Source organism: Chaetura pelagica, unplaced genomic scaffold (assembly GCF_000747805.2).
Source record: "Chaetura pelagica isolate M959 unplaced genomic scaffold, ChaPel_1.0 scaffold165, whole genome shotgun sequence".
In the NCBI taxonomy this organism is placed as follows: domain Eukaryota; kingdom Metazoa; phylum Chordata; class Aves; order Apodiformes; family Apodidae; genus Chaetura; species Chaetura pelagica.
The window spans coordinates 17277-31413 of NW_009953302.1; the positions used below are offsets into that span (position 1 = coordinate 17277).

General features: G+C 36.5%; 1 protein-coding gene across 1 annotated transcript in view; it reads left to right on the forward strand.

The window, feature by feature from the left end:
- ASCC3 (activating signal cointegrator 1 complex subunit 3) overlaps positions 1-14137 on the forward strand; it is a 225189-nt gene that overhangs the window by 15908 nt on the left and 195144 nt on the right. Inside the window, 4 exon segments of the mRNA XM_009998051.1 lie at positions 5249-5369; positions 6169-6376; positions 7133-7274; positions 7864-7989. Coding sequence (XP_009996353.1) covers positions 5249-5369; positions 6169-6376; positions 7133-7274; positions 7864-7989 — 597 coding nt within the window.

Here is a 14137-nt window from a genome sequence, read left to right on the forward strand (position 1 = left end):
GGTTAAATAAGCTAGTGGAAGTTGCCTTGTGGCTATATGTTTGAAATTTTCAAAATTAGGTCATTTGTGTAAGTTTCTAATTAATCAGTATTAAAACATTGATGATGGTGGTGATCTCTCCAGACCAGTTAGTTTCACTTAAAAATATAAAGATAATTTACTAAGATACTTGTTGTTTTTGTAATTGTCTCTTTCTCAAGTACAGTTGGCAGTTTTAGTTCAGATTTGCACAAAGCTAGAGAAAGCTTTCCAGCAAATATTTTACAATTAAGCTGGGACAAATTATGCTATTTCTAAAATGTAAGCATACTAACGAGATATCTATAAACAAAACTGATAGGGAATTAAGTAGGCAAGACAACTGTTTCAGGCTTATTAAGTGATTTTTGCAAATGCTTTCCATCTGATAGTCTGGTTTTTGAGTCTCACTTTAAAAAGATTGTTGTCTATCCTTGCTTTTTCTGTATAATTAGTATATGTTCAGTAGAAGTCATTAGCAGGGGAACCTTCCCTCACCTTTCTAATGCAGTATGACATGTCTTGCCCTTTGGTTCCTCTACAGATTCCTCATTACACTTCCTTCCAGATACACTTAAAATTAAATGTAAAAATAAACAAATATGAGTGTCCATATATCACGCTTATCTGCGTCTTTATGGTGACTGAGTAGTAGCTGAAGTCATCTGGGACCTTTGTTATTGAAGGAAATCAGGTTTGCCTATAGCGCACAAGATGTTACTGACTTCAAGCCATGCAATAGTTTGGCTGCTATTCAAGAAACTGTTGATTGACATACAGCTTCAACTGCTTCTTCAACTGCTGCCTGCTGTCTAGTTTATCTCATTATAACTTAATAAAAAGGCAGCTATGAACATTCACCAGATTCCTTTGCTTGCTCTTGGAGTCATGGATGTTGGTTTTCCAGGCCAGAACATTACAATAATGTATCAAAGCTGAAATTCTGGCACCTACACTGAATACAGAATTATGCCCTTGTGCCGCTTTCTGTGTCAGAACCCACACAGATTTTTGCAAACAAAATTGCACAGATTTTCCTACCAGGCTATCCTGAAAGGTTTGTAATCTGGGCAACTGTTGGTCTAAGAATGTTTTTTGCATTTTTTAAATTATTTTTTTTTACATGCAGATTTTTTTTTACGTGCATTGTTTAATTTTTTTCCATCAGCCATGTGAAGTCATTAACAGCTTAAGTTCCAGTAACACGTCTGCTGTTCCAACCTTCAACATCTTTATTTCAAGCATAAATTTCCCTATTGTCCCCTTTTTGGTATGAGCACTTGAGGCGAATGGTAGAAACTCAGTATGTTAGAAATAAGTATGATTCTTGGAAATATTTTCACCACCTTCCTAGCACTTACTGTTACTCTGGTAGTTTTTTTCATTAAAAACTAACATTAGACTTTCATCAACATGGTCCCCATCCTTACTGTCATTCTAAAGTTCATTGCTTCTAGTTGGCATCTGAATGCTAGAAATTTCATCCTGCACCAAGTTGGCTTGGATGTGACTTTGCTGGCTTCTGTGTCTGTAATGAAAAGCATTTCATTTGGAATGAAACATAATACTTAGCCTCGTAAATTGCTAGAGGTGCATCACAGGGTTTTTTTAGCAGGTATTGGAGGGTATTGTGGATTTTTCTTTTACTAGCAGTTCAGCCACTTCAGCCTATGATGATAGCATCAATTTATGCCATTGTGGGGTTATTGTGACAACAACTGAAGCTCATACAATTGGCCTTGGCCCAGCAATCCAGCCTGTCCAAGTCCCTCTGCAGAGCCTTCGACCCTCAGGCAGATCGACACTCCCACCCAATATAGTGTCATCAGCAAACTTACTGAGGGTGCACTCAACCCCTCATCCCGATCATGGGTAAAAGATATTAATCAAAACTGGCCCCCCAACTGAGTCCTGGGATAACATTTTTCCTCGTAGGGCTTTGCTGTTCTAATTGGTTGAAATAGTTTTGATAAGGATGGTTTTTGTTTCAGAATATACTGGAAATCAGGAGTGGAAAAATTAATTTCTATTGCAAAAAATGTCATCTATTTTGGTTGATGTTTTTCTGGCATGTCCTTGACAGTGCCCAGTGACAGAGATGCTTTGGAGTTCAGTGCAGAGCTAAAGGTCTACACTGGATGTTTTGGGGCTAATCTGTTGTTTGCCTTGTGATTGTGATGGGCTGGTTTTGTGTGGTTGTTTTGGGTCGGGGGGTGGGGGGGCAAGTCGTAAATCTGGTTATGCTTACATTGTGTGTACCTTGATCAGAGAGACTCTAGTGTTTAAACCCAGATCTGGGTGAATTGAAAGCATTACATTTCCCTGTCTTGCTGATATTCCACAGTGAGCAGAAGGCTAGCCAAGTTGAAGCAAGCATGTATTCAGTTCTTTATACAATTAAGCTATTTCAAGTGCACATCTTTTCTTGTTGTTGTAATTATTTTTTTGCTCCCTGCCTTAAGCATTTACCCTTTGAAAATACCTGCTCCTCAGATTTACCAGTACTAATTTGCTACTGTCTTTTGAAATATAAAAACAAGGCTGTCATATATCTTTGGATAATACTAGCTAAAAATGTGGCTGTAAAATGACAGTGAATAGCTACGCAAAAGATATGATCGTTGTCAGGGAAGGCTGGATAAAAAGAAATCCGTTATAGCTTGAGATCTTTGACAGCAGAATTGACGTCTAGCCAGCAGTTCCCTGTCCTGTGTTTTTTGTAGTTTGCTCCTTCTATCCAAGTATAGAATATACATTCTTTTTTTTTTTTTTTTTTTTTCCCAGACTGTTTCTCCAATTTGCCATCACTGGTTACTCTAATGAAAGAAATACCAACCTTTTTGAGCCTTCGACCCTCAGGCAGATCAAGACTCCCACCCAATATAGTGTCATCAGCAAACTTACTGAGGGTGCACTCAACCCCTCATCCCGATCATGGGTAAAAGATATTAATCAAAACTGGCCCCCCAACTGAGTCCTGGGATAACATTTTTCCTCGTAGGGCTTTGCTGTTCTAATTGGTTGAAATAGTTTTGATAAGGATGGTTTTTGTTTCAGAATATACTGGAAATCAGGAGTGGAAAAATTAATTTCTATTGCAAAAAATGTCATCTATTTTGGTTGATGTTTTTCTGGCATGTCCTTGACAGTGCCCAGTGACAGAGATGCTTTGGAGTTCAGTGCAGAGCTAAAGGTCTACACTGGATGTTTTGGGGCTAATCTGTTGTTTGCCTTGTGATTGTGATGGGCTGGTTTTGTGTGGTTGTTTTGGGTCGGGGGGTGGGGGGGCAAGTCGTAAATCTGGTTATGCTTACATTGTGTGTACCTTGATCAGAGAGACTCTAGTGTTTAAACCCAGATCTGGGTGAATTGAAAGCATTACATTTCCCTGTCTTGCTGATATTCCACAGTGAGCAGAAGGCTAGCCAAGTTGAAGCAAGCATGTATTCAGTTCTTTATACAATTAAGCTATTTCAAGTGCACATCTTTTCTTGTTGTTGTAATTATTTTTTTGCTCCCTGCCTTAAGCATTTACCCTTTGAAAATACCTGCTCCTCAGATTTACCAGTACTAATTTGCTACTGTCTTTTGAAATATAAAAACAAGGCTGTCATATATCTTTGGATAATACTAGCTAAAAATGTGGCTGTAAAATGACAGTGAATAGCTACGCAAAAGATATGATCATTGTCAGGGAAGGCTGGATAAAAAGAAATCCGTTATAGCTTGAGATCTTTGACAGCAGAATTGACGTCTAGCCAGCAGTTCCCTGTCCTGTGTTTTTTTGTAGTTTGCTCCTTCTATCCAAGTATAGAATATACATTCTTTTTTTTTTTTTTTTTTCCCAGACTGTTTCTCCAATTTGCCATCACTGGTTACTCTAATGAAAGAAATACCAGACTTTTTACATTTCAGAGGTGTTATTTCATGGTCTTCAAACTCTGCCATCACTGTACTAATTTGCACAAACCTTATGTATTTCACAGAAACCCTGAGGGCCAGGAGTAACACTTCTTTCTTTAAAAAAAAAAAAAAAGTTTTAAATAATTCTTATATTAAGAAGTACATATTGGCCTCAAAAAAGGGATCATTGATGCCCTTGGCACTGTTCAAAATTATGCAAATATTTGAAGAGGCAGCATAAAGTTATTGGCAGGTGTTCCCAGAGAGCAATAGTCACAGACAGCCACAGAAATACTCCCTTTTAAGGAACTGGGAAATTAAATATGGGACAGTAAGAGACCTCTGTCTCCTTTTCATAGTTAAAACAGAAATACTTTAATCCCACAGTGCTGAAGTCTTACTCTTCATCACATCAAAGCACCTCATAACTTTTCTTCCTACATGATACTTGAAGCTGTATGAATAATATTAGCAGCAAACTTAAAGAGCACTAAGGAGAAACTGCCCTGGTTTCCTTTTTGGAAACTGAAAAAAAATGGAGAAAATATTGTTTAGATAATATTAGAAATCAAGTATGGGTTCTGAGTAAATGTACTGTAATTATTTTGACGAAATAATTATAGGTAAGACAGGGAAATACTTTTGGTGTTTGGGTGGGTTATTTTGCCATTAAAGCCAGTATTTGGAAAAAGAAACTTGAAATAGGGAACTGTGTTCTTACCTGCTAGAAGAAAAACATTTAAGAAAGAGAAACATTGGGCCAAAGTTGTGCTTACTGGGTTGGAATTCTGTTCTGGTGTACATCACACACACATCATGTGTTTGAATTGAAGATGCTCACAAACACAGCATTATATGTGCAAATTGTATAGACTGAGTTCCATACCAGTGTAATCTTAATTGGTCCTTGTGAGTATGAAAATGCAGTAGGCTATATCTCTTCTACTGGAATGGGAATAACTTCCTATTTATCTGATTTCTGTGAGAAGGCATTGGTTCTCCTGATTTATCTTGCTTAGATTGGAGGGATAAATTTGAAGCACAGTTTATGTAAATAACCGTGAAGAAAAAAACACACATAGTTTAGTCTTGAGAAGAGTTAAATTTTTAAGAGAAATGGAGTTTTACGTAAAAGACAAAGGTCACAGATTTAAAATATTTCCAGCTGAAAGCTTTCTGTAATTTGCCCTTATTATAATGGAGAACTTGGCTGTTATACTAGGAATGACACTTTTTGTGTTGAATTACTTGAAGTTCGTTAATTTAAATATTGCAGTCCTATTTACATTAATTTGGACAATGCCTCATTACTTTGTTTTCTTTGTAGTTATTTGAACTGCTAGGCCCTGAAGGTTTTGAACTCATAGGGAAACTCCTACAGAACAGAACCCTGATTCTGGAAAGATCTTTGACTTGTCCAAATGATAACAGGTTCCAGACTCTGCAAGGTAAGTGACTACAAAATCATTATTCCAAACCAGATAAAAAGTACTTTTCTAACCATTCAGTTGTATTTCAAACAACAGAGCTATCTGTGTATTCAAAAAGCAAGTTAAAAAGAAAAAAAGGGGAAGGTATGTTTATATGGTCTTAAACAAAGAAATTGTGGTCTGATTATATAGAGGAAATAAAAATTTATCAGATATATTTATTTACTTTTGAACTGCCTATGGGCATGTGTAATTTTAAAATTTATTAACTGTTGCACTATATCTCTTTTAAAGGATTACTCTAAAAATAAGTTGATCTTTGGTTATTCCTCATCTGATTTCCTGTTTACTCTTCACTATCATCAAATGTAGGTCTTGGGGAGAAAGAACAACCACTTCTGAAAAAAATAAAGCTTAAGGATGGATAAGAGAGGGGTAAAAAGGAATTCAGATTTTACATTTTGATTTATGTTTTTATAAGATAAATTGCCTGCACAGAATAATTACTTTGAAATCTGGTTTACAAATTGTTGTTTAAAAATAAGTAATCTCACTTTACCTTCTGACAAAAAGCAATCTGATTGTGAATAGGTTGTGACTTGGGATAAATCTTACATGGACATAGCACCATGCAGCACGTTGCATGTTCACACCTTACAGAGTTAGAAAACTGTGACTAAAACAAGTAATGATAGACTTGGGTATCTTCACAATAATTAGAGAATGCAAATAAACCCTTTTAAAACTCTAGTAGAAATCTGGGGAAAACAAAGCTGGAATCCAGTACTTACAGAGATCCACACCTGTTACATTGCAGAGCAGTGCAAGAAGTTTATAGGAGAAAATGCTAAACCAAATTATGGTTGTCAAGTTACAATTCAGTCTGAACAAGAAAGGCTGTTAATGAAACAGTATCGTCGTGAAGAAAAGCGAAATGCCAGAAAAGAAAAACAGGCTGGGGAAGATGGAGAAGTTTCTGGAGAAGGACTAATGTGCTTTGATCCCAAAGAGCTGAGGATGCAAAGGTAACAAATGCCAAAAGCTGAGAAATGCTTCTGTTGTATTTGCTACTTCAGCATAACATGATTTATTTTTCTTTAGTTTGCTTTGGTGATCAGGTCATTCTGACTTGAAGTCACATTTTGTTACAAGTATAGAATTTTTTAAATATGAAAACCTAATTTTCAGGGAAAGCAAACAGTGATCTGCTTAATGAGAATCTTCTTGATCTCATCTGTGTGGGCTGGAGATGGAGATTATAGGTGCAGACTATCTTTCTCAGTTCCTGTGCTCACACCACTTGCTTAAGATTTATGAAGTCTGTACTAAATCTATCGGAACTAACCTCCCTTTTTTCATCTCAAGATTAATGGATACTATTTTCCATGCTGTCAGCTAAAGGTAGTGGGAGGAGAAGGGGAGGGAGATAATAAGGAGCAAATAAGCTGTTGTATTTTGTATTGAAAAAAATACACTAGGACTAGCAACTGTGAATACATGTTGCTGTTTTGCTTTAAAAGGAGCAAATGCATTTAGGAAAGCCTTGCACTTTTTGGATTGCACTTCTGTTTTTTTTATAAACTGTGTTATAAAGGCTGCTTAACTGATGCCAGAGAATAAAACTCAAATAAAACTAAAAAATTCCTTTGTTAATTATTTTATGCAATGTTTTTTTCCTTAAATTTCCACAGCTCTTGTTCTGACTTTAACGTATCACATTCTTTTTTTGTGATGGCTGCCTACAATGGGCAGAATTGTTGCAGTTGTTTTTCTTTTCACAGAGAACTAGCACTTTTGAATGCTCGAAGTATGCCAGTCCTAGGTAGACAGAGAGAGATGGACTTTGAAAAAATTCATTATCCTCATGTTTATGATTCCCGAGCTGAAGCTATGAGAACATCAGCATTCATTGGGGGTGCAAAGGTATGTGTTTGGTACGTGACTGTCTTGAACAGTACGTCTTCCCCAGGGAATAATGTACAGCAGGGTTCCCTTTGTTCCCTTAGAGACTCTTCTTCTTGTCAGAGTTCAGTGTATGAAGCAGTATTATAGATTATAGAGGATTTTCAACACTTTCATATATTCTGTTTTTATTTTAAATCTAGAAGAAATAATCTTGTTCTCAACTAATATATATATTTTTTTACTATTATTATCATTATTTCAAGGGTCACTTAAATCAGTAAAATACTATTTTTTCTGTCTTTTGGACACCATTGAATTGACTGTTACAAATTGAATGCTGTATGAAATTCCAGCCTTAATGGCATTTGAGATGTAATAAAATGGAGTTATCTTTTTGTCTTTTGGGGACCATCTTCTGAGTAGTAAAACTGATTATTTTCCATCTTGGGGGTTTAGGACTGTCTATAAAATGAATCAGTGAGAATTGCTTTTATTTTGGATACATTTATTTGAAGGAAAGTGATAAACCATTGTTTAAAGTTGGTTATACAGAATGCCACTTTTTGTTTTCATCCTTTTAATTAATTTTCCTGCAATACTGTTTTAGGTCTTCTTACCAGAAGCAGTTCAGAGAGAAAACAATAAAATGTATGAAGAGGTGAAGATCCCCCATAGTGAACCAATGCCTATTGGTATTGAAGAGAAAATTGTTTATATTAAAGACTTAGATGAGGTGAGTAAACCATTTCAAAGATAATACTTCTTGCTTTATAATACGAAAGTTTAAAGGAAAAATATTACCAATTAATATTCTGATTTGTGATGTGTAAATGTAGCCAATTAGTTTCCTCACTACTGATTTTGAGAATATTTGTTGGGGGATGTAGTTCAGTGATACAATCAATCCCTTTCATGATGACTCGGATTCAAGAAATTCCTGCTCTAACCTACTTGTTCATGAGTTGCAGTTCTTAGTTCCTTTGGCTGAACAGATAATGTTCAGCTTTTTATGATTTTGAGTTGTGATCTGCATTACTAAAATGAAAAGATTAAGGCAATTCTTTTTTATTTCTGGAGACCACATGGAGAAGTGAGCCCAAGCTTCTGTATCTTGACTTGTGCAGATTGACTTGTGACTTCCTAGCACTATTTTGCACTCCATGAGACATAAATGTTTTAACTTCTATTGATTTAAAGTGGTGCAAAAGCTGAGGTAATGGAACTAAATTGGTTGTTAGTATTTGCAGCCTAGAACCTGCAGCAATCCCATCATGTGGACCTACTCACTACACATTGTATGTGCCAAATCTGTTCATGAATGGTAGATTTCCTATTGATTTCAGTAGGGACCTAAAGAGCAAGCTGCATGTGCATATGAAAAAGGTTTTATGTTTCTTAGTTCTTCAGCAGCATACAACGTGGGAAAATGTTTCTCTATTTTTTCCCTGTGGGAAACCAGGAAATGAAAGTATAAATCTAACACAGTTATCCAGAGCATTCTATTGGGGTTCTAAGTAAAGATTGTGTCTTACATACAATACTCTTTTTAAATAGGAGACAGTTTCTGAATCTGTTCTTTTTTTGCTTGGGTGGCAGTACCTAATGTCATAGTTGTGAAGTGACTGACAACTTAACCAGATAGGAAAGTTGAGCCACTGCAGCTGTAAAATGTGACATTTTATGTGACAGTTTTCAGCATGACAGCTTTTTGCAGTGAAATGTCTTTCTCCTAGGCTAAATACTACCTGCTAACCTGTAAACTTTTTGCAGTAAAGTACCAGTATTTCAAGAGACAGTAACCTGTTTCAGAAAAAAATATAGTTCAGACAGAAAATTAAATATTTTTTTGCAGATTTTTATACATACAACCTTTAAAATAAATTTTACAAAATGCATGAGTTGTACAGATTTCACAAAAAAATAATCTCCTTTGTAAATTATGTATCATCAAGAGGTATACTTTTAAATTTTACAGTTGAGTCTGGAATAGAAACAGCTTTCTTCAGAACTTTTCTCTTTCATATGTTTCCTGTTATGGGACATCAAAGAAGAGATTCAACAGCAGATACAATTTTGAGTGTTTGAATACTTACATATTTAATTTGTGTTCCCAACTTTGATATCAGTTTGCAACGAAAGGTGACAAATTTATGAATAGCTTGTCCAAGTGCAGGACTTGTCAGGTTCCCTTTTCCATGAGTGGAACTCGTAGTTTCGAATCTTATTAAATAGCACCTTTTTTTCAGTGAGGTAAAGAGCCTGAGATTGCCAATATGTGCAGGGTTTAAGACGTAACTGGTCAAGACATAAGTACCTTGGTTAGGGCAAAATTTCTTTTTGCTCTCTCTGTATGGCTGTTCCAGATCTCTAAGCTCATAAAATCTTGGTTGGTGCTTAAAATTTTTGTGAAAAAACTCAAGGCAATTTAGAGGGCAAGAAGTTTTTCTGTCAATACAATTGATTCGTTTTTTGTGAACTAGTGTAAACAGAAGCAGCACAAAGTTTTTGAGTTCTAACCTTAGCATCTATAGGTGCTTATAAGATAGCTCTCTTACATCTCTGTATAGCTCTGTTTGTAAGGTTATCTACAACATAAACACATGGGCAAGGAGAGGTGATGGTAAATACATCTTGACAGTTCATGGCAGAATTGAAAGGCATGACAAGGAAGCTGAGAGTTTTTACTACTATGGGATGCCATTAGTAGTAGGGTTTTGATCTAAGACATTTAGTTACTCTAAAAATACAGATTAACAAGTTACTATGCATATGTAACTCATAATAAAAGTCCCCAGGTACTGTGGTGCTGTCACAAAGGTATTTGTCACACTTTTGTGGACAAATCCTGGTGGTTTTAAAACTGGTAAATATTCTTCTTTCTTTGAGTTTATTCATTTAGATTTCATCTGTTCTCTGTTTTACCAGCCCCATTTCTGTTCTGCTTCCGTGAGTTTCTTGCCTTACCTCATTGCTTCAGGTAGAGAGTATAGCAATTTTTGTATAATTATAACATTTCCTGCATCTTCTAGGTAATCACCTTGTCCAAGTGTGGAGATGTTAGGTAGTCAGGAGAACTACTGTACAACTGACTTTATGCTGAAGAAGGAAGTGTGCTTCTATTTAGATTTGATTTATGGGAAGTTTTTTAATGGCTGGTATCGATTTCTTCTTAAGGGAAAAAAATTTATATGCCATTGATAATATCAAGAACCCTAGATCTTGATCTGAAAATCTCAAGTGGTACCTTTGCTTAATGTTAAAAACCTGAACTGCATCAGACTGAAAAGAAGTAAACCTCACTAGGAAGTGTGACCAGTAAGAAAGAGCATGAGAAAAATGGGAGCAATACAAAAGAAAATTAATTCTCCACTAATGCTTTGTATTAGGTGTGTTGACAAGAGCGGGTCTGTGCATGTACAAAGACAGACCAAGAATCTTGTGCTATGTAACTAAGTGTATTTAACATACTAAGTATTTTTTGGAAAATGCAGCTGGAATTAGCATAAGTGGCAGTCAGTGGTGGTGCAGAGACTGAGGAATAAAAGTCTTCATTATTCAACTTAATAATCCCATTACCTTGCAGGAGAAAATTCTGTTACACAGCGACTAGTTTGTGTTTGTGTCACCTCTGTCTTTGAACAAAGCAGCTCTATAAGAGAATCTGTAAAGTGTAGGCATAACATGCTGCTGGTAATGAAACTCAATTGTAAAAAAAATATATATTACCTTTAATTTTCCTTTTCAAAGACAAAAGAAGGTAAGAATTAGTCTAAAATGGGCTAATTTGTATTCTTTTGAAAAGAATTCACTTTCAACTGAATATTAATGTGAGAACTTTTGGAGTGTCACAGGAGTTTATTTTTCTTTTTTCTGTATGTTTTCAGTTGCATTAAAGTAAATTTAAGGACTCTATACCTGTTTCTCATCAGTTATATGATATTGATCACATTGTCAGCAGTTTGGTTGGAATATTTGACTGCATAACATGCATATTGCAGAATATACTATTAAATTTAATCTTCAGAGCTCTTAGGGTTAGAACTGAGTTCACGATAAGGAGTTTATTTACATTCTGATCTTTTGGCCAAAGGTTAAACCTCTGGATCATGTAAGCAGAAGTATTTAATGGTTTTAAGTATTAGTTCAGATTACTTATATTTTTCTCATTTCCTTGCATTGATACTAACTTAGGTTGAGGAGAGATGAGTTTTTGGGGTATTACAAAGATTCACCTCACTTGGGACAAGGGTAAACGCCCCGGCTCTGCTACAAGGCAGCAAATCCTACCTCTAATGTGATTTGTAGACAATTAATCTTCTTGGCATTTATTATTATATGAAGGGCTGTGTTTTCAATACAGTACAAACACATGTGGCTCGTAAGTAGCTATTTGGTCACAACAAATTAGTCTGAAGCATTATGGCACTATTACTTGAGAGAGTGGCACGCTAGCTGTGTTGTTTCAATAGCAAGAATTTAAAACACGGTGCAAGTTTAAGTGCAAGCTTAGATTTATTAGCTTTGGCTGCTTGACATGCAGCTTGACCGGTACTGAAATATATATTTTGTACTTACTATAAAGGTGTCTTTGTGCCAGCCTTTTTGCCAAATAAATGTACCTTTAAAGTCATAAACTCAGGTCAGGGAAAGTTCCTCTTCAAGACTGTGAAAACAGGTTTTATCTAACAAATTGCTGTTGGTGAAAAATGACTTCAGCTTTTTACCTAAAGTAGGTGTTCAGGGTAGGATTTATTTCTTTGTTTCATGTTATTTCCATTTCCTTTTACTCGCACTACTTAATGGCCTAAATAAGAAATAGGGTTTTTTCTTTGCATTATGTGAAGGAATTATTGCAAAATCAATATTCCCTTTTTTTCTGTAACGTTTTCTTGTTTTCAGGGTTGTACAAAGTCTACTGAATAGAACTATGGATTTTTTTTCACCATAAATTACATTTCTCACATCCAGAATGTTACACCATTTATTCCGCAGCTGACATTAGTGTATATTTAAGTTTAATATTTTCCAAGCAACACTTGGCAGTAGGACTGATTTGAATACTTTTTAAAAAATCTTTTTAATTTTATTGAAATATTGTTATTTAGCCAATAAAGTGTACTAGCAAATTACTCTGAGGAAAGTTTACAAGTTCTGTAACCATTAGTACCAAGTTAGGACAAGGAAAAAAGCTGTGTAGGTCATGATACAATGTGTTTTATAGCTGGGTAAAGGTATATTAGGAATTTCAGTCTGTCCTCGTATTTCATGAGTAAGTGTCAAGAGAAAGTAGAATATCTGGCAAATCCTGCCTGACCAACCTAATGGCTTTCTACAATGGAGTGACTGCATCAGTGGACAAGGGAAAACCTATGGATGTCATCTGTCTGGAGTTCTGCAAGGCCTTTGACACTGCCCCCTACAAAGTCCTTCTCTCCAAGTTGAAGAGATATGGGTTTGATGGGTGGACTGTTTAGTGGATAGGGAATTGGCTGGATGGTTGCATCCAGAGGGCAGTGGTCAGCAGCAAGATGTCCAAATGGAAAATAGTGACAAATGGTGTCCTTCAGGGGTCCGTCTTGGGACCAGTGTTGTTGAATATCTTTGTGAATAATATTGACAGTAGCATTGAGAGCACCCTCAGCAAGTTTGCCCATGACACCAAGCTGGGTGGTACAGTCAATAAGTCAGAGGGATGGGATGCCATCCAGAGAGACCTGGACAAGCTGGAAAAGTGGGCCCAGGTGAACCTTGTGAGGTTGAACAAGGCCAAGTGCAGGGTCCTGCATCTGGGCTGGGGCAACCAAGATAGGAATACAGGCTGGGGGAAGACATGCTAGTGAGCAGCCCTGTGGACTAAGACCTGGGGTACTAGTGGATGAAAAGCTGGGCCTGAGACACCAACATGCAGTTGCAACCCAGAAGGCTAACCACATCCTGAACTGCATTAGAAGTGAGTCCAGCTGATCAAGAGAGGTGATTCTGCCCCTAATGAGACCTCACCTGAAGTATTGCATCCAGCCCTGGAACTCCCAACACAAGAAGGACGTGGACCTGTTAGAGTGTTTCCAGAGGAGGGCCACAAAAATGATCAGAAGGCTGGAGCACCTCTCTTATGAAGACAGGCTGAGGGAGTTGGCTGTTCAGCCAGGAGAGGAGAAGACGGGTACCTTATAGCAACCTTCTAATTCCTGAAAGGAACCTATAAAAAGGCTGGGGAAGAGCTGTTCACAAGGGCATGTAATGACAGGACAAGGGATAATAGTTTTAAGCTACAGAAGGATAGATTTTGGTTGGACATTAGGAGAAAGTTCTTTAATATGAGGGGTGGTGGATCACTGGAACAGGTTGCCTAGAGAGGTGGTGGGGGCCCCATCTCTGGAGACATTCAAGGTTAGGCTTGATGTGGCTCTGAGCAGTCTGGTCTAGCTGGAGATGTCCCTGCTTATTGTAGGGGGTTTGGACTATATGACCTTTAGTGGTCCCTTCCAACCAAATACATTCCATGATTCTATGCTCTCCAGTAACAGGTTAACGAGAATATTGGAGGTCAGATACTACACTGCTATTAATCTTAACATTTATGAGTTCTAGCTTAATCTTCTTCAGTATGTGAGTTAAAATATATTCTATCATTACTTTAGAATACCAGATGCAAAATTTATCATTTCTGCATCAAATGGTATTAATAGCTAACAGCCTCAGTGAGAGTTCTGTGCATTATTTTGTTTAAATTGCCTGAGTAAACATTGCTGCTTTAGCTGAGAGAATGTAAAAATACATGCTTCATACTAAACCAGCAGTTTGTTGTCAATCTTGTGTAAAATAATTATCTTTTCTATTAAGAAAATCCCATTTCTTATTAGAAATATGTCAGCTCTTCA